This window comes from Oncorhynchus mykiss, chromosome 30 (assembly GCF_057628025.1).
Source record: "Oncorhynchus mykiss isolate SJ-2025 chromosome 30, ASM5762802v1, whole genome shotgun sequence".
In the NCBI taxonomy this organism is placed as follows: domain Eukaryota; kingdom Metazoa; phylum Chordata; class Actinopteri; order Salmoniformes; family Salmonidae; genus Oncorhynchus; species Oncorhynchus mykiss.
In genome coordinates this window covers 14432501-14450709 of record NC_143051.1, presented here as the reverse complement: position 1 = coordinate 14450709, position 18209 = coordinate 14432501, and the positions used below count along the sequence as shown (strand labels likewise).

General features: G+C 42.2%; 2 protein-coding genes across 2 annotated transcripts in view; one reads left to right on the top strand and one right to left on the bottom strand.

The window, feature by feature from the left end:
• Positions 1 to 753: 753 nt before the first annotated feature.
• On the top strand, positions 754 to 4639 carry tril (TLR4 interactor with leucine-rich repeats). Its single transcript, XM_021559897.3, has one exon. The coding sequence runs from the start codon at positions 1681 to 1683 to the stop codon at positions 4201 to 4203; it is 2523 nt and encodes an 840-aa protein (XP_021415572.1). The 5' UTR covers positions 754 to 1680; the 3' UTR covers positions 4204 to 4639.
• Positions 4640 to 7959: 3320 nt separating this feature from the next.
• LOC110487967 (cyclic AMP-responsive element-binding protein 5) overlaps positions 7960 to 18209 on the bottom strand; it is a 34535-nt gene continuing 24285 nt past the window's right edge. Inside the window, exons 7-10 of the mRNA XM_090227440.1 lie at positions 14368 to 14721; positions 13423 to 13632; positions 10621 to 10729; positions 7960 to 9775 (exon numbers count right to left, since the gene is read on the bottom strand). Of these exons, the coding sequence (XP_090083566.1) occupies positions 9672 to 9775; positions 10621 to 10729; positions 13423 to 13632; positions 14368 to 14721 (777 nt within the window). The 3' untranslated portion in view covers positions 7960 to 9671. The remainder of the gene's footprint in view (positions 9776 to 10620; positions 10730 to 13422; positions 13633 to 14367; positions 14722 to 18209) is intronic.

Sequence of the window (18209 nt, the reverse complement as noted above, 5' to 3'; positions counted from 1 at the left end):
ACCTACAGTCTACTACATGACTACACTACAAACTACAGTCTACTACATGACTACACTACAACCTACAGTCCACTACTTGACTACACCGTAACCTACGGTCCACTACATGACTACACTACAACCAACAGTCCACTACATGACTACACTACAACCTACAGTCTACTACATGACTACACCGTAACCTACAGTCCACTACATGACTACACTACAACCTACATCCACTACATGACTACACTACAACCTACAGTCTACTACATGACTACACTACAACCTATAGTCTACTACTTGACTACACTACAACCTACAGTCCACTACATGACTAGACTACAACCTACAGTCCACTACATGACTACACCGTAACCTACAGTCTGCTACATGACTACACTACAACCTACAGTCCACTACATGACTAGACTACAACCTACAGCCTACAGTCTGCTACATGGCTCACTGTGACTAGACTACAACCTACAGCCTACAGTCCACTACATGACTAGACTACAACCTACAGTTCACTACATGACTGTCTGCTACATGGCTCACTGCACTGAACATAGACCATGCTTTGTACCCCGTCTTTCAAGATGAGATCCTAAACAATGATTTGGCAGTGATCTGTAGTCTTAACACAGGCACCATGACCTGAATTCCTCTTGTATAATGTAAACCATATGTGTTTGAAATAGCCCCCCGACCGACCATCTTGAATTAGCTGGTGTTCATTGATGAGGGCATGGGTAAATGACCTGCAATATATCTTTCTTTATTTTTCTCATACTTCAATATTCTCTATCTTGTAGAAGTGTATTAATAACAGCAGTAACACAGTTTTAAGGTGTTGTTCTTTTGTGTGAGCTAGGTTATCTCAGTTCCACACTCTCTGTCTTTTCTTCCTCAGGTGATTGGCTGCCTGTACTGCTCCATTATGCACTTTGAACCGTGTGCGAGGAGGGAGTCAGTCAGGGGGACTGAGTCAGTCAGGGGGACACTCGTGGGAAGGAAGGCTTCCCGTCTGCTTTCTCTATGCCAAGTATAGAATCCTGCCTCGCGACCCCCGGTGGTGCGGGGGCGTGCAGAAAACTTGGTCAAAGGGTTCGGTCACGTCTCTCTCTCTCTCTGCCTCGAATACAACAAGATATATGCGTACCTTTCTCCCACGCATTTGATTAGTTTCAGAGGACGCGTGTGTGTGTGACACACGTGTGTGTTCATGCGCGCGCTTGTGCGTATTTGCGCGCGCAGCTCTGTATCCTGTGCGCCAGGCGCTGTTCACATCTGGTCTTGGCGGGGACGGGAGTTGCGGGGGAGGGGTTGAGCATTTGTGTGTGTGAGTGTGTGTGTGTGCTCTGCGCCTGAACCCTGCGTTTTGTGCACGTCTGTAATTTGCACCAGATGACCAATTGGGGGATGGAGCATTCTGGGGAGGTAAGCGTTCCTCACACGGCATAACATCGCAGCGCACAAATTAACTTAGTATATGGACAACGCTGCATAACCATGGATCCAGACACTTCTGCACACTAAACTTTGTGCAGAGAAACTTCCGCTCCCCATTTTTTGGAGCAACAAGTGGATAATGGATATATCAGACGCGAAAGGGAGAGTGGAGAGTCGGGGTAACTGCACTTAAACACAAAGGGGAATGCTGCATCAGAAGGTTGTTCCAACTGCCGTTTGGGAATGGATACCGGTAATTTTGTGGCGGTCATCTGCTTTGTCCTTTTTTCCTGTGACGGGCTTCTCTCACCGTCACCCGCAAGCGGCTTCTGTCCGGAGCGCTGCGATTGCCAGCACGCGCAGCACCTCCTCTGCACAAACCGAGGGCTTCGCGCGGTACCCAAGGTGCCCTCCTCGCGGGTCCCAGAGGACGTACTTGTCTTCAGCCTCGGGGGAAACTTCATTGGTAACATCACTGCCTTCGACTTCACTCGGTATGGAAATCTTATAAGGTTGAACTTACAGTATAATCAAATACAGACCATTCACCCTAAAGCGTTTGAAAAGCTCTCCAAATTGGAGGAGCTGTATTTGGGCAACAATCTGATATCAACAATACCTCCAGGAACGTTACAGTCATTGAAAAAACTGACAACTTTGTATGGCAATAACAATAACATGAAGAATATCACTCCAGAGCTGTTTGGTAACTTAGAGAGCGTTGTGAGGCTGAGGTTGGATGGGAACGCCATAGAACTGTTACAGGACTCTGTGTTCAAGAGCTTGACCAATCTGCATTATCTCCATCTAGAATCGAACCAGCTGAGCCACATTCACAGAAATGCCTTTTCCAAGCTCATCAAACTGCGCTTTCTCAACCTGGCGCAGAACAAACAGGCGGCCGTGCGTAATGTGTTTACGTTCTCCCAGCTCAGGTCACTGTCTACCTTGCTGCTCTCTGAAAATGAAATACAATACGTCGGAAACCACGTTTTTCAAAATCTGAAAAAGCTTTCTAAACTATCCCTCAGCAATAACAACATCTCCCGGTTGGAGAGCGAGGCTTTGAAGGGGCTGTCAAGCGTGAGAGAGTTTCTGATGGATGGGAACGAGCTGGAAGATATTCCCGCGGGACTTCTTGACCCGCTGGAGCAAATCGAGGAGCTGGACTTTAGTCGCAACCACATTTCCACTGTGAACTCGATGGCTTTTAAAAAACTAAAGCACCTGAGGGTTTTAAAACTCAAAGACAACCGACTCACGAGCCTCTCCGGTCACATCTTCGCCCTCAACAGCCGCCTTTACGATTTGGATCTCCATGGCAACAACTGGACGTGTGACTGCCGCCTGAGCGAGCTGAAACAGTGGATGACGTCGGCGCACTCTCAAGGGAAGCTGCTGACTGTTTTCGTGCAGTGTCATCACCCAGCGACACTGAACGGGAAGTATCTGGATTATGTCAACAGCTCCCAGTTACAGACACAAGAGAATTGGAGCCACTTGTGTGAGACCCAAATTGGGCCTGAGGAGAGCAGAGGTGGGGGGGTCCTGGAGAAGGAGGTGGAGGAGAGGATGATGAGAGAGGGGGAGGTGAGGAAGGATGTAGAAGAGCAGAGGGGAATTGGGAGTAGAGAAGGAGTGGAGATGAAGGCCATAGAGGAAGAGAACAGGGGTAGAGAGGAAGAGGAGAGAAAGGAGGGAGAACAGGAAGTAGGTATCCATCAGGAACAGGGAGGGCAAGAGGAGCGGGACAAATCCCTGTCGTTGGACAGGAAAAGGAGGAAGAAAATATCCGCTAGCCCCAGGTCGCGACCTTCTGCTGGGAAGCGTGAGAAAGGGAGGCGGGGTTCCGTTCTGGGCCGTGGTATTCCTCAAACACAAGCGCCTTTGCTCATCAACCCCATGGACCCAACCATAACCGTGCCTCAGACACTTGACAGCCAAAATAGCCATGGAAACCGTCTCAGTGGACCAATCACAGAGCTCCTCACCACCTCAGAGGAGCGGTTTGACCTTCTCAGAGGCGGTCAGGAGGATGGTCTACCAGTAATGACAGACCCCTGTATGTTCAACCGTCACTTTCTCACCAACGTGACCGTCGACCAGGTCGCCTCCAGCACGGCCACAGTCCACTGGACCACACGCCACCACCTCCGATTCACACCGGGATCCGGACCGGGACTAGACGAGGTCCACTACCGCTTGCTGTTCGACCGGTTCGGGACATCTGGCCGTTTCCCTCGCTATGTGTATGCCCGTGGCGGGGCGCGGTCGGTGATGTTACGAGAACTCCGCCCAGAAGTCACCTACATGGTGTGTGTGGAGGGGGTGGTGGGAGGGGCCGTGTGTCAGGTGGCACCCAGGGACCACTGCGCTGGATTGGTCACTCTCCCAGAGGAGTCTCGTCGCCAAGGGACACTGACTTCCGATCTCCACCTAGTCACCATTGCAACGCTGGCCATCAACGCCATCCTCCTGCTGGTGATTGGTGGAGCCTGGCTAGGGCAGACTTTGATGCGGAAGCTGAAAAGGAGGAAGTCGGCGGTGCATGTGCGTCACATGTACTCCACGCGGCGACCGTTCCGCGGCTCTATGGCAACGACGGCGGCTGTGTCGACTGACTTTACCAGTTTCCAGAGCAGCCGGCAACCACGGCTCGGAACCCTGGAGGAAGGGGGAGACCTCATTGAGTTCTCCTGCGACCGTTTCCTTGACAACAGCCCCACCCGTAGAGACAACAGCAACATGCAGAGGTTTTGTGATTAGTAGAACCCTAGAGACATACACTCTTAGAAAAAACAGTGCTACCTAGAACAAAAAAGGGTTGTCCCGTGGAGACAGCCAAAGAACCCCTTTGGAACTCGTTTTCTAAGAGTGTAGAACATGAAAAACAATTGCTCTGTGTGACCAATATATACTATTCATGTTATTGTGAGCCATTAGACAATCCAAAAGTAGAACCCTTATCTAGAACGTGAGAACACCAAGACACCATTACAAGGAAGGAACATCCTCAGGAGGATGTCTGAGGTGCTGCAGAGACAGAAACAGAACTGGACTGGATTTGAACCTGCACTGTAGGGCACTTCACCACAATAGCAGGACCACAGCCAGGGTGTTATAACCACACACACACACACACACACACACACACACACACACACACACACACACACACACACACACACACACACACACACACACACACACACACACACAACACACACAACAACACAAACAACAGCCCCGACCAATGAAGCAACACACACATCGTACAATATTAGGAGACAATATATATATATGTATATATTATAGGCTACAGTAGGCTACTAAATGACATGTCCAGTGCCACACTGACTCACCTAATGATGAAGATGTAGCCATAAGATACTACTCATGGTGATGGCCGATGCTCTCCTCTTGGCAACAGCTTATCTCAAGATGAGCTACTTTGAAAAACATTGCTGCTGTTGCTGGGAGTTGTTCTATTGGTTCTACAGATAGACTAGTCTTCTCTTTTCAGTGGTATGCATTTGCTTTCCAAACTTGACATTTTTCCTGCAATTGTCTTTTGAAATTTGCAAAAGTCAAACAGACAGCTACAACCGACCATAGTAATACAATCCATAGAAATGTACATTCAAATCAGGACTTGCAGCCATTGCTAGTGTACCCATCAGTTGAATAGTCCAATTGCCAGGGTAAGAGGTCCCAAAACTCTGTGGATTATTTGTCTATGGCCACAAACGCAACAAGTAGTATATTTGCGCGCGCATGCTGGCCAAATCGCGGCCTTCCCGACTGTAGGCAACCAGTAACTGCCAAAATAAAGGAAACACTTGAGTAAATGAGGGCTACAAATAATATGTCATGCTGTGGGTGCATTTTCCTGGCATGGTTTAGGTCCACTTATAGACTCTATGCCAATGAGCATTGAAGCTGTTCTGGCAGCTCATGGTGGCCAAACACCCTTTTAAGACACTTGGCTAAAATAATAATAAACAAATAATAGCAAAAAAAGTAATATTATTATATACATTTAAATGATTGCCTCTTGGGAGCCCTAATTGGCCAGTCACATGTATTTATTATGCAGTTACCAATCAAGGCAGGGCCCCCCAGTTATCCACATGTGCCCCCCTACCTATTCCTCTCCCCCCATCTGACGATTATCAGAGCAGCATCAGGCTGTCTACTCTCCTTGAGAGCCGGCTCCTGAATCGTCCTGTGTTTTATTTTTAATTTTTTTTTATTGAACCTTTATTTAACTGGTTGGCGGTCGCAGTAAAAATGATATATATTTGACGTATATAGCATATACTGTATATATAATATATGCAGTATATCATTATTTTATTTTGCATTTCTTTTTTTGCTGCCTTTTGGGCCCCCCACGGCCCTGGGCCAAGGAGCTTCAACCCCGGTAATCCCCTGCATTAATCTGGCCCTGGTATGCAGCCCTGGTTATGACCCCAGCACAGCCACAGTTAGGGTGGTGTTATGACCATAGCAAAACCACAGTTAGGGTGGTGTTATGACCACAGCAGAACCACAGTTAGGGTGGTGTTATGACCACAGCAGAAACACAGTTAGGGTGGTGTTATGACCACAGCAGAACCACAGTTAGGGTGGTGTTATGACCACAGCAGAAACACAGTTAGGGTGGTGTTATGACCACAGCAGAACCACAGTTAGGGTGGTGTTATGACCAGGGTTGTGTTTGTGGGCGACCAAACAGCTGAGCTCATCAGTGCTGATCCAGACTCTACAGGAAGTCAATCCCACTGACTTCCTCGACTTCCTCTAAGCCTCACGCATTTCCTCTCCAATTTCCTTGCACCTGTGTGTGTGTGTGTGTGTGTGTGTGTGTGTGTGTATGTGTGTGTGTGTGTGTGTGTGTGTGTGTGTGTGTGTGTGTGTGTGTGTGTGTGTGTGTGTGTGTGTGTGTGTGTGTGTGTGTGTGTGAGAGAGAGAGAGAGAGAGAGAGAGAAAGAAAGAGGGAGAGAGAGAAAGAGAGAGAGAGAGAAAGAAAGAGGGAGAGAGAGAAAGAGAGAGAGAGAGAGAGAGACAGAGAGAGAGAGAGAGAGAGAGAAAGAAAGAGGGAGAGAGAGAAAGAGAGAGAGACAGAGAGAGAGAGAGAGAGAGAGAGAGAGAGAGAGAGAGAGAGAGAGAGAGAGAGAGAGATAAAGAGAATATTACCTGATTTCATCTGGTGCTAATATTAGAGTATTAGACATTCATTTTTGTACAATTGTGTATAAAATATCATTTCTAATGTGCCTGAAAATAAAAATAGCTGCTGGTTGGCAGAAAAATACTTAGAATGATCTGTTTTATATGTTGTTTTTATACTTTTGTACTCAACTATGTATTGTGCTACAGGCAAGTAAGTAACAACATCCCTGACAATGTGACAGTTAGACCTATGGTCCATTTGTCTGTATGAAAATAAGATGGATACCTTTTCAAATAATGGTTGAAGTCCCTTGTGTGTTTGGTTCCAATATGAATAAATAAACAGTCGTGGTATTTTTACAAAAAAGTCAGGAAGTTCATCAATCTTATTTTCATTTTTTTTCATAAAATTGTAATTGTATTTATATTTGACCGTTATTTTACCAGGTAAGTTGACTGAGAACACATTCTCATGTACAGCAACGACCTGGCGAATAGTTACAAGGGAAAGGAGGGGGATGAATGAGCCAATTGTGAGCTAGGGGTGAATTGGGGGGCCATGATGGTCAGATTGGGAATTTAGCCAGGACACTGGGGTTAACACCCTTACTCTTATGATAAGAGCCATGGGATCTTTAGTGGCCACAGAGAATCAGGACACCCGTTTAACGTCGCATCTGAAAGATGGCACCCTACACAGGGCAGTGCATTGGGATATTTTTTTTTGACCTGAGGAAACACCACTTATTGCTATATATTCATTTATAGAGAACAAATGTGTACACATTTCATCATGTGTGTGTGTGAGAGAGAGAGAGAGAGAGAGAGAGAGTGTGTGTGTGTTTCAAGACAAAAACAGTCTGGCAATAGTTAGGTCTTTGTGTAGACTCTCAGGTCAGATCAGTTTCACACCCCAAGTCTTAAAATAGTGTGTTACCATAACAACAGACACAGACAGACACACAGACCAGGAAACACTGTCTGATATATGAAACAGAAACTCTATATAATTCCTATTTGGTTAAGGCTGATATGTTTCTTTTTGTTAAACTATAGTGGATTGGGCGTGCCCCCTACTGACTCTAACTTCCCCTTTCTTTCACTCAACCTGCTAAAACTAAGCTATGGATGGGGTAAATCAACCCAGATCTGTGATCTCTGACCTTTGACACCATCAAATTGAGTATTGTTTAATCGGGGTGGCTCCAACTGTCTACAGTTCCAGAACAGATCACTAGGAGGCAGGCTAGACCATTCATCTGATAGGCCCATTGGATCAAATACAAATTTCTCCTCAGATCTACTGATGGAGGAGGCAACCAGTAAAATCACAATAAGATACCAGAGAATATGTGCTTTTATTTTCAGTTTGTAGCAATTGTCAATATATGTAAAAAAAATAATAATAATAAAAAAAAAAAATTAACAAAACACAATCCCAATACAGAAAGACACATAGATACTGGTTATAGGGCGATGCACTGCGTGTGCCTAGTTAACATGATAAATACCCTGTAGGAAACTAGTAAGTGCTTTTCAGGAGTTACACAAAGGGTCAGGGGTTATCCTGGTCAGGTGACATGCAATAAGGTACCACACATTATACTCTGCATTACATCGTTACAAGGAGGCTCTGCATTACATCATTACAAGGAGGCTCTGCATTACATCGTTACAAGGAGGCTCTGCATTACATCATTACAAGGAGGCTCTGCATTACATCATTACAAAACAAGGACACTCTGTTCACATGTCTTGATATAGACCGATATATCGCGTTCTGCATTTCAGAGAGACCTGGGTTGCATATGCAACCACACACACATACTGTAGCATATACACAACTCTGGGCCATAGTTACAGGCTAGTTTTAAGCCCGAGAGTCTTTCATGGTCTGGTTCTGGTGGTGTCATAAGTTACAAGACCTAACCAAGACCTAACCATGTCCTAACCAAAACCTAACCAAGACCTAACCATGTCCTAACCAAAACCTAACCAAGGCCTAACCAAAACCTAACCAAGACCTAACCAAGGCCTAACCAAAACCTAACCAAGACCTAACCAAGGCCTAACCAAAACCTAACCAAGACCTAACCATGTCCTAACCAAAACCTAACCATGTCCTAACCAAAACCTAACCAAGACCTAACCAAAACCTAACCAAAACCTAACCAAGACCTAACCAAGACCTAACCAAGACTAACCAAGACCTAACCAAAACATAACCAAGACCTAACCAAGACCTAACCAAAACCTAACCAAGACCTAACCAACACCTAACCAAGACCTAACCAACACCTAACCAAGACCTAACCAAGACCTAACCAAAACCTAACCAAGACCTAACCATGTCACATTCTGAGAACAAGCTGACGCGATGAAGTCCCGTGTGGCTCAGTTGGTACAGCATGGTGGTGCTTGCAATGCCAGGGTTGTGGGGTTGACTCCCATGTGGGACCATTAACAAAACTGTATGCAGTCACTACTTTAAGCTAAAGGACATAATAACAGGTATGTTTGCACACAGAGCCCAGGTTGGAACAGTCCTAGAGCAGTACTTGGATTTCTGATTTCACACTAACAGAGACACATAGATTGACTGAGATTCCTAAAGACACAATATGATCCAATTTACATGTGACTATCATCACAGTGTTGGAGAGACATAGACTAGGGTTGCAACAATTCTGTAACTTCACCAAAATTCACAGGTTTTACGGAAATCAGGAGGCAATAAGCAGGAAATCCGGGAATCGTCCAACCGGGATTTCTGGAATTTCAGGAAAGTCACTGTAAATGTGCAACGGTAGCAGAGACTCAAGGCTTGTAGAGGCCAGTCAGTCCAGTTCTGTCATACCTGTGTCCATTGAGGCTAGGAGAGCAGGAGAGGGAGCCATTTAGACTACTGAGATGCAACCACCAATGATTATGGGAAGGGTGAGCTGATTCTAGAACTGATTCAACCCCTTGGAACCAGGGATTAAACCCTGTGTGTGCATGGGCAACCCTGGATCCAACTCTTGTGAACTAATGAAATTCAGCCATCCATGCTTTCATTTTTAATCTGAGGAGGCTGAGGAGGTGGAGATGCTGTTGGGTTGGATGGCCTGCCGCTGCAACCCGGGACACAGGGGGGACGGACTTCCTGTCGAACTCCCTGGACCTGGGGCACAGAGACAGCTGTCAATCAAATTGACCTGGCTAATGTTAGACGGCTCCCTCTCTCTCTCCCTGTGTACGATCTGTGTCCAGAGGAAAGTCTACAATAAAAACATATGTAAAAAAAAAAAAATGTCACTAGAAATGAAAGTAGTCCTACATTATATCATGAATGAAAACTCATGTACAATTCAAATAAGGAAAATAGCTCATTTATTTTGACATTTGCATTACAGTAGAATATACAGCAAATAAAGCAAAAACAGAAAATATACCAATGAAGCATATCTGTCTGTATAACTGCAGAACATGTACTAAGTGGTTACATAGATAGTCATTCTTACAAGGATACACATCATGGTTGTTTAAATCCAGTCATCAAGGTGCAACGTGGGTTTAGTCTCACTTTTTAACCTTATGTACCAGCTACGGTGAGAATGTAGACCTGTGTGTCTGAGACACCTGGATGTTTGACCCTCACAGGGGATCTCCACTGGGGCGTTGGGAAAACATGAGGCTTTTAGCTGCTACCCTGTGAAAGGCACTTCATCAAGTGTTCTCGGGCGTGAGTCATGCCGTGAATTCATTAAAATAGTACCAGAGCAGCACGGGCCTCTCACAGAGCCGTGGCATGCTGCTCACACCCAGGTTTCATTGAGATGAATAGGAGGGTTTGACACTCTGAAAATGTGACGTGTCCAGTGTAGCAGGCCCATTAAATTCACATGGGACAACATGGACAGCTGGAGATGGTACCATATGTATCCTTGTGGTTCTGGGATAGGGGTCTGTGTTTTGTAGAGGGTAGGGGTGTAACTCTGGATGTTTTGGGGATGGGGTGTTACTCACTGAGGTACCCCTGTGATTCTCTCTGGCGGGCGGTAACCAGACAGTCTTTATGGGTCAGCAGGATCTGCTTCAGCTGACCAACCTCTGACCTCAGAGTGGTCACCTCATTCTGGAATGGACAGAGGGAAAGAGCCATTAATGACACTGTGACAATCAAATCAAATCTAATTGTATTTGTCACATGCGCCGAATACTGGTGTAGACCTTACTGCAAAATGCTTACATACATACATACATACATACATACATACATACATACATACATACATACATACAAGCCCATAACCAACAATGCAGTTCAAGAAATAGAGTTCTGAAAATATTTACTAAATAAATGAAAGTAAAAAATTCAATAAAAACACAATAAAATAACAATAATGAGGCTATATACATTGGGGTGCAGGTACCGAGTCAATGTGCAGGGTTACAGGTTAGTTGAGGGAAATTGTACATGTAAGTGGGAGGGGGGGTCCGGGTGGCCATTTGATTAATTGTTCAGCAGTCTTATGGCTTGGGTGTAGAAGCTGTTAAGGAGCCTTTTGGACCTAGACTTGAGGCTCCAGTACCGCTTGCCGTGCGGTAGCAGAGAGAACAGTCTATAACTTGGGTGACTTGAGTCTTTGACAATTTGTGTGTGTATGTGTGTGTACGTGTGTGCATGTGCGTGTGTCTGTGTGTGTGTGTGCGTGTGTACGTGTATGTGCGTGTATGTGTGTGTATGTATGTGTGTATGTGTGTGTGTATGTGTGTGTGTGTATGTGTATGTGTATGTGTGTGTGTATGTATGTGTTTGTATGTGTGTGTATGTATGTGTGTGTATGTGTATGCGTGTGTATGTGTATGTGTATATGTGTGTATGTGTATGTATGTGTGTGTATGTGTATGTATGTGTGTGTATGTGTATGTATGTGTGTGTGTATGTGTATGTGTGTGTGTATGTGTATGTATGTGTGTGTATGTATGTGTGTGTATATATGTGTGTATGTGTGTGTGTATGTGTGTGTGTGTGTGTGTGTGTGTGTATGTGTATGTGTGTGTGTGTATGTGTGTGTATGTGTGTGTGTGTATGTGTATGTGTGTGTATGTGTATGTGTGTGTATGTATGTATGTGTGTGTATGTATGTGTGTGTACAGTGCGGAGAACAACTATTTGATACACTGCCGATTTTGCAGGTTTTCCTACTTACAAAGCATGTAGAGGTCTGTAATTTTTATCATAGGTACACTTCAACTGTGAGAGACGGAATCTAAAACAAACATCCATAAAATCACATTGTATGATTTTTAAGTAATTAATTTGCATTTTATTGCATGACAGAAGTATTTGATCACCTACCAACCAGTAAGAATCCCGGCTCTCACAGACCTGTTAGTTTTTCTTTAAGAAGCCCTCCTGTTCTCCACTCATTACCTGTATTAACTGCACCTGTTTGAACTCGTTACCTGTTTAAAAGACACCTGTCCACACACTCAATCAAACAGACTCTAACCTCTCCACAATGGCCAAGACCAGAGAGCTGTGGAAAGACATCAGGGCTAAATTGTAGACCTGCACAAGGCTGGGATGGGCTACAGGACAATAGGCAAGCAGCTTGGTGAGAAGGCAACAACTGTTGGCACAATTCTTAGAAAATGAAAGAAGTTCAAGATGACGGTCAATCTCCCTCGGTCTGGAGCTCCATGCAAGATCTCACCTCGTGGGGCATCAATGATCATAAGGAAGGTGAGGGATCAGCACAGAACTACACGGCAGGACCTGGTCAATGACCTGAAGAGAGCTGGGACCACAGTCTCAAAGAAAACCATTAGTAACACACTATGCCATCATGGATTAAAATTCGGTAGCGCACGCAAGGTCCCCCTGCTCAAGCCAGCACATGTCCAGGCCCGTCTGAAGTTTGCTGATGGCCATCTGGATGATCCAGAGGAGGAATGGGAGAAGGTCATGTGGTCTGATGAGTCAAAAATAGAGCATTTTGGTCTAAACTCCACTCGCCGTGAAGAAGAAGGATGAGTACAACCCCAAGAACACCATACCAACCGTGAAGCATGGAGGTGGAAACATCATTCTTTGGTGATGCTTTTCTGCAAAGGGGACAGGACGACTGCACCGTATTGAGGGGAGGGTGAATGGGGCCATGTATCGTGAGATCTTGGCCAACAACCTCCTTCCCTCAGTAAGTGCATTGAAGATGGGTCGTGGCTGGGTCTTCCAGCATGACAACGACCCGAAACACACAGCCAGGGCAACTAAGGAGTGGCTCCATAAGAAGCATCTCAAGGTCCTGGAGTGGCCTAGCCAGTCTTCAGACCTGAACCCAATAGAATATCTTTGGAGGGAGCTGAAAGTCCGTATTGCCCAGCGACAGCCCCGAAACCTGAAGGATCTGGAGAAGGTCTGTATGGAGGAGTGGGCCAAAATCCCTGCTGCAGTGTGTGCAAACCTGGTCAAGAACTACAGGGAACGTATGATCTCTATAATTGCAAACAAAGGTTTCTGTACCAAATATTAAGTTCTGCTTTTCTGATGTATCAAATACCTATGTCATGCAATAAAATGCAAATTAATTACTTAAAAATCATACAATGTGATTTTATGGATTTTTGTTTTAGATTCCGTCTCTCACAGTTGAAGTGTACCTATGATAAAAATTACAGACCTCTACATGCTTTGTAAGTAGGAAAACCTGCAAAATCGGCAGTGTCTCAAATACTTGTTCTCCCCACTGTACGCCTGTATGTGTATGTGTGTGTGTGTGTGTGTGTGTGTGTGTGTGTGTGTGTATGTGTGTGTAAACCTACCTGGAGCTGCATGTTGTTGTGCGTCAGCTCCTCTGCCTTCTTCTCCAGAGCAGACACCCAGACCTTCCTCTTCTGTCTGCATCGCGTGGCCGCAGCTCTGTTGCGTTCCAGGAACTTCTGCCTGCGCTCGTCTGGGTCCTGGCCCACAGACCTCCTGCGACGTCCTCCAGCCACCTGGCCTGCATGCAGGGAATGTGTCTGCTGGGATGACTGTACAACACACCATCCTCATGATGCAGTATTGACTAAGAACCTGGAACACTTGATTTAATCCTCTGTGATAAGGTATAGACATTAGTGTCATAATAAGTACGTAACAGTGGCAATAAACTGTGATGACGGCAACCACTTGTTAACCCTCATGTTGAACTAACAAAACATGATACAGAGTGGTAGGCCGGATCACTGACAACGATGAGACAGCCTATAGGGAGGAGGTCAGAGACCTGGCAGTGTGGTGCCAGGACAACAACCTCTCCCTCAATGTGAGCAAGACAAAGGAGATGATTGTGGACTACAGGAAAAGGAGGGCCGAACAGCCCCCATTAACATCAACGGGGCTGTAGTGGAGCTGGTTGAGAGCTTCAAGTTCCTTGGTGTTTACATTGACCCCCCCTCGCTTTTGTACACTGCTGCTACTCACTGTTTATTATCTATGCATAGTCATTTCACCCCTACCTACATGTACAAATTACCTCAACTAACCTGTACCCAGCACACTGTCTCAGTACCGGTGCCCCCTGTATTTTGCCTCATTATCATTATACTTACTGTGTTACTTTTTATTATTAATTTTTATTTTAGTCTACTTGGTAAATATTTTCTTAACTCTTCTTGTTCAGGGCTTGTAAGTAAACATTTCACGATAAAGTCTTCGGCGCAAGTGACAAATAAAGTTTAATTTGATTTTTGAATTGTCATGACAACACCTAAGTAGTACTGTACCTGAACAGCTATGGCGTGGAGGGGCAGCTGAGGGGAGGTTTGGTGGGTGTGGCTGGCCTGCAGTTGCGAGGGAGGTGATTGGTGAACCTGATGATGCAGCACATTCCCTGATTGGTGCCCCTGGCTGTGGGCGCTTCCCAGGTGATGTGGAGAGGCGTGGCAGTGCTGCTGGTAGGAGATGGGCAGAGTCTGCTGCAGGTGCTGATGAGGCTGCTGCAGGTGAGTGTGTCGTTGCCGCGGTGACATCATCTCCATCATGTGACCTATGGTGGGATCCATGTTGCTGTTGGCGACAGCTCCGGGGTGTTGGTGTTGGTGATGGTGTTGGTGGGGGTGACCCATAGTTTTAGCCCTCTGAGGAATAGAAAGGTCGTCAAAACTTAATACCATCAAATTAAAATGAATGATAAATTACAATTAATGTCAAATTATAATTAAACTGATGCCGAAAAGGCCCTTTTTTATGAACCCCGATGTGATTTTATTTTGTCCAAAATCTGGACTTGTTCCAAAGAACGGACTTGGTGTTTAAAGGCCTTAAATTATTTCCAACAAACATATCACCACTGAACTGAGCAAAGGAAAACAACAGAATGAACTGAACAAAGGAAAACAACAGAATGAACTGAACAAAGGAAAACAACAGAATGAACTGAACAAAGGAAAACAACAGAATGAACTGAACAAAGGAAAACAACAGAATGAACTGAACAAAGGAAAACAACAGAATGAACTGAACAAAGGAAAACAACAGAATGAACTGAACAAAGGAAAACAACAGAATGAACTGAACAAAGGAAAACGACAGAATGAACTGAACAAAGGAATACAACAGAATGAACTGAACAAAGGAAAACAACAGAATGAACTAAACAAAGGAAAACAACAGAATGAACTGAACAAAGGAAAACAACAGAATGAACTGAACAAAGGAAAACAACAGAATGAACTGAACAAAGGAAAACAACAGAATGAACTGAACAAAGGAAAACAACAGAATGAACTGAACAAAGGAAAACAACAGAATGAACTGAACAAAGGAAAACAACAGAATGAACTGAACAAAGGAAAACAACAGAATGAACTGAACAAAGGAAAACAACAGAATAAACTGAGCAAAGGAAAACAACAGAATGAACTGAACAAAGGAAAACAACAGAATGAACTGAACAAAGGAAAACAAAAGAATGAACTGAACAAAGGAAAACAACAGAATAAACTGAGCAAAGGAAAACAACTGAATGAACTGAACAAAGGAAAACCACTGAATGAACTGAACAAAGGAAAACAACAGAATGAACTGAACAAAGGAAAACAACAGAATGAACTGAACAAAGGAAAACAACAGAATGAACTGAACAAAGGAAAACAACAGAATGAACTGAACAAAGGAAAACAACAGAATGAACTGAACAAAGGAAAACGACAGAATGAACTGAACAAAGGAAAACAACAGAATGAACTGAGCAAAAGGAAAACAACAGAATGAACTGAACAAAGGAAAACGACAGAATGAACTGAACAAAGGAAAACAACAGAATGAACTGAACAAAGGAAAACAACAGAATGAACTGAACAAAGGAAAACAACAGAATGAACTGAACAAAGGAAAACAACAGAATGAACTGAACAAAGGAAAACAACAGAATAAACTGAGCAAAGGAAAACAACAGAATGAACTGAACAAAGGAAAACAACAGAATGAACTGAACAAAGGAAAACAACAGAATGAACTGAACAAAGGAAAACAACAGAATAAACTGAGCAAAGGAAAACAACTGAATGAACTGAACAAAGGAAAACCACTGAATGAACTGAACAAAGGAAAACAACAGAATGAACTGAACAAAGGAAAACAACAGAATGAACTGAACAAAGGAAAACAACAGAATGAACTGAACAAAGGAAAACAACAGAATGAACTGAACAAAGGAAAACGACAGAATGAACTGAACAAAGGAAAACAACAGAATGAACTGAGCAAAAGGAAAACAACAGAATGAACTGAACAAAGGAAAACGACAGAATGAACTGAACAAAGGAAAACGACAGAATGAACTGAACAAAGGAAAACCACTGAATGACGTCATTGCTTTTGTTATTCATTCTCTTCTTTTCCAGCTGTGAAAATAGTCAAGAAGTGCCAATCATCAACAACACTTGATATCTTAAGTTAACAGTGTATTAATTGATATCTTAAGTTAACGGTGTATTAATTGATATCTTAAGTTAACGGTGTATTAATTGATATCTTAAGTTAACAGTGTATTAATTGATATCTTAAGTTAACAGTGTATTAATTGATATCGTAAGTTAACAGTGTATTAATTGATATCTTAATTGAACAGTGTATTAATTGATATCTTAATTTAACAGTGTATTAATTGATATCTTAATTTAACAGTGTATTAATTGATATCTTAATTTAACAGTGTATTAATTGATATCTTAATTTAACAGTTTATTAATTGATATCTTAAGTTAACAGTGTATTAATTGATATCTTAATTTAACAGTGTATTAATTGATATCTTAAGTTAACAGTGTATTAATTGATATCTTAAGTTAACAGTGTATTAATTGATATCTTAAGTTAACAGTGTATTAATTGATATCTTAAGTTAACAGTATTAATTGATATCTTAATTTAACGGTGTATTAATTGATATCTTAATTTAACAGTTAATTGATATCTTAATTTAACAGTGTATTAATTGATATCTTAATTTAACAGTGTATTAATTGATATCTTAATTTAACAGTGTATTAATTGATATCTTAAGTTAACAGTGTATTAATTGATATCTTAAGTTAACAGTATTAATTGATATCTTAATTTAACGGTGTATTAATTGATATCTTAATTTAACAGTTAATTGATATCTTAATTTAACAGTGTATTAATTTATATCTTAATTTAACAGTGTATTAATTGATATCTTAATTTAACAGTGTATTAATTGATATCTTAAGTTAACAGTTTATTAATTGATATCTTAAGTTAACAGTGTATTAATTGATATCTTAATTTAACAGTGTATTAATTGATATCTTAATTTAACAGTTTATTAATTGATATCTTAAATTAACAGTGTATTAATTGATATTTTAATTTAACAGTGTATTAATTGATATCTTAAGTTAACAGTGTATTAATTGATATCTTAATTTAACAGTGTATTAATTGACATCTTAAGATAACAGTGTATTAATTTATATCTTAAGTTAACAGTGTATTAATTGATATCTTAATTTAACAGTGTATTAATTGATATCTTAATTTAACAGTTTATTAATTGATATCTTAAGTTAACAGTGTATTAATTGATATCTTAATTTAACAGTGTATTAATTGATATCTTAATTTAACAGTTTATTAATTGATATCTTAAATTAACAGTGTATTAATTGATATTTTAATTTAACAGTGTATTAATTGATATCTTAAGTTAACAGTGTATTAATTGATATCTTAATTTAACAGTGTATTAATTGACATCTTAAGATAACAGTGTATTAATTGATATCTTAATTTAACAGTGTATTAATTGATATCTTAAGTTAACAGTATTAATTGATATCTTAAGTTAACAGTGTATTAATTGATATCTTAAGTTAACAGTGTATTAATTGATATCTTAAGTTAACAGTGTATTAATTGATATCTTAATTTAACAGTGTATTAATTGATATCTTAAGTTAACAGTGTATTAATTGATATCTTAATTTAAGTGAACAGTTAGATGTCACTTGATCTCCTTTTTTTTTTTACCCCTTTTTTTTCTCCCCAATGTCGTGGTATCCAATTGGTAGTTACAGTCTTGTCTCATCGCTGCAACTCC

Excerpts from the sequence above, each read along its gene's own strand:
- tril (XM_021559897.3), top strand. The coding sequence starts at position 1,681 with ATGGATACCGGTAATTTTGTGGCGGTCATCTGCTTTGTCCTTTTTTCC.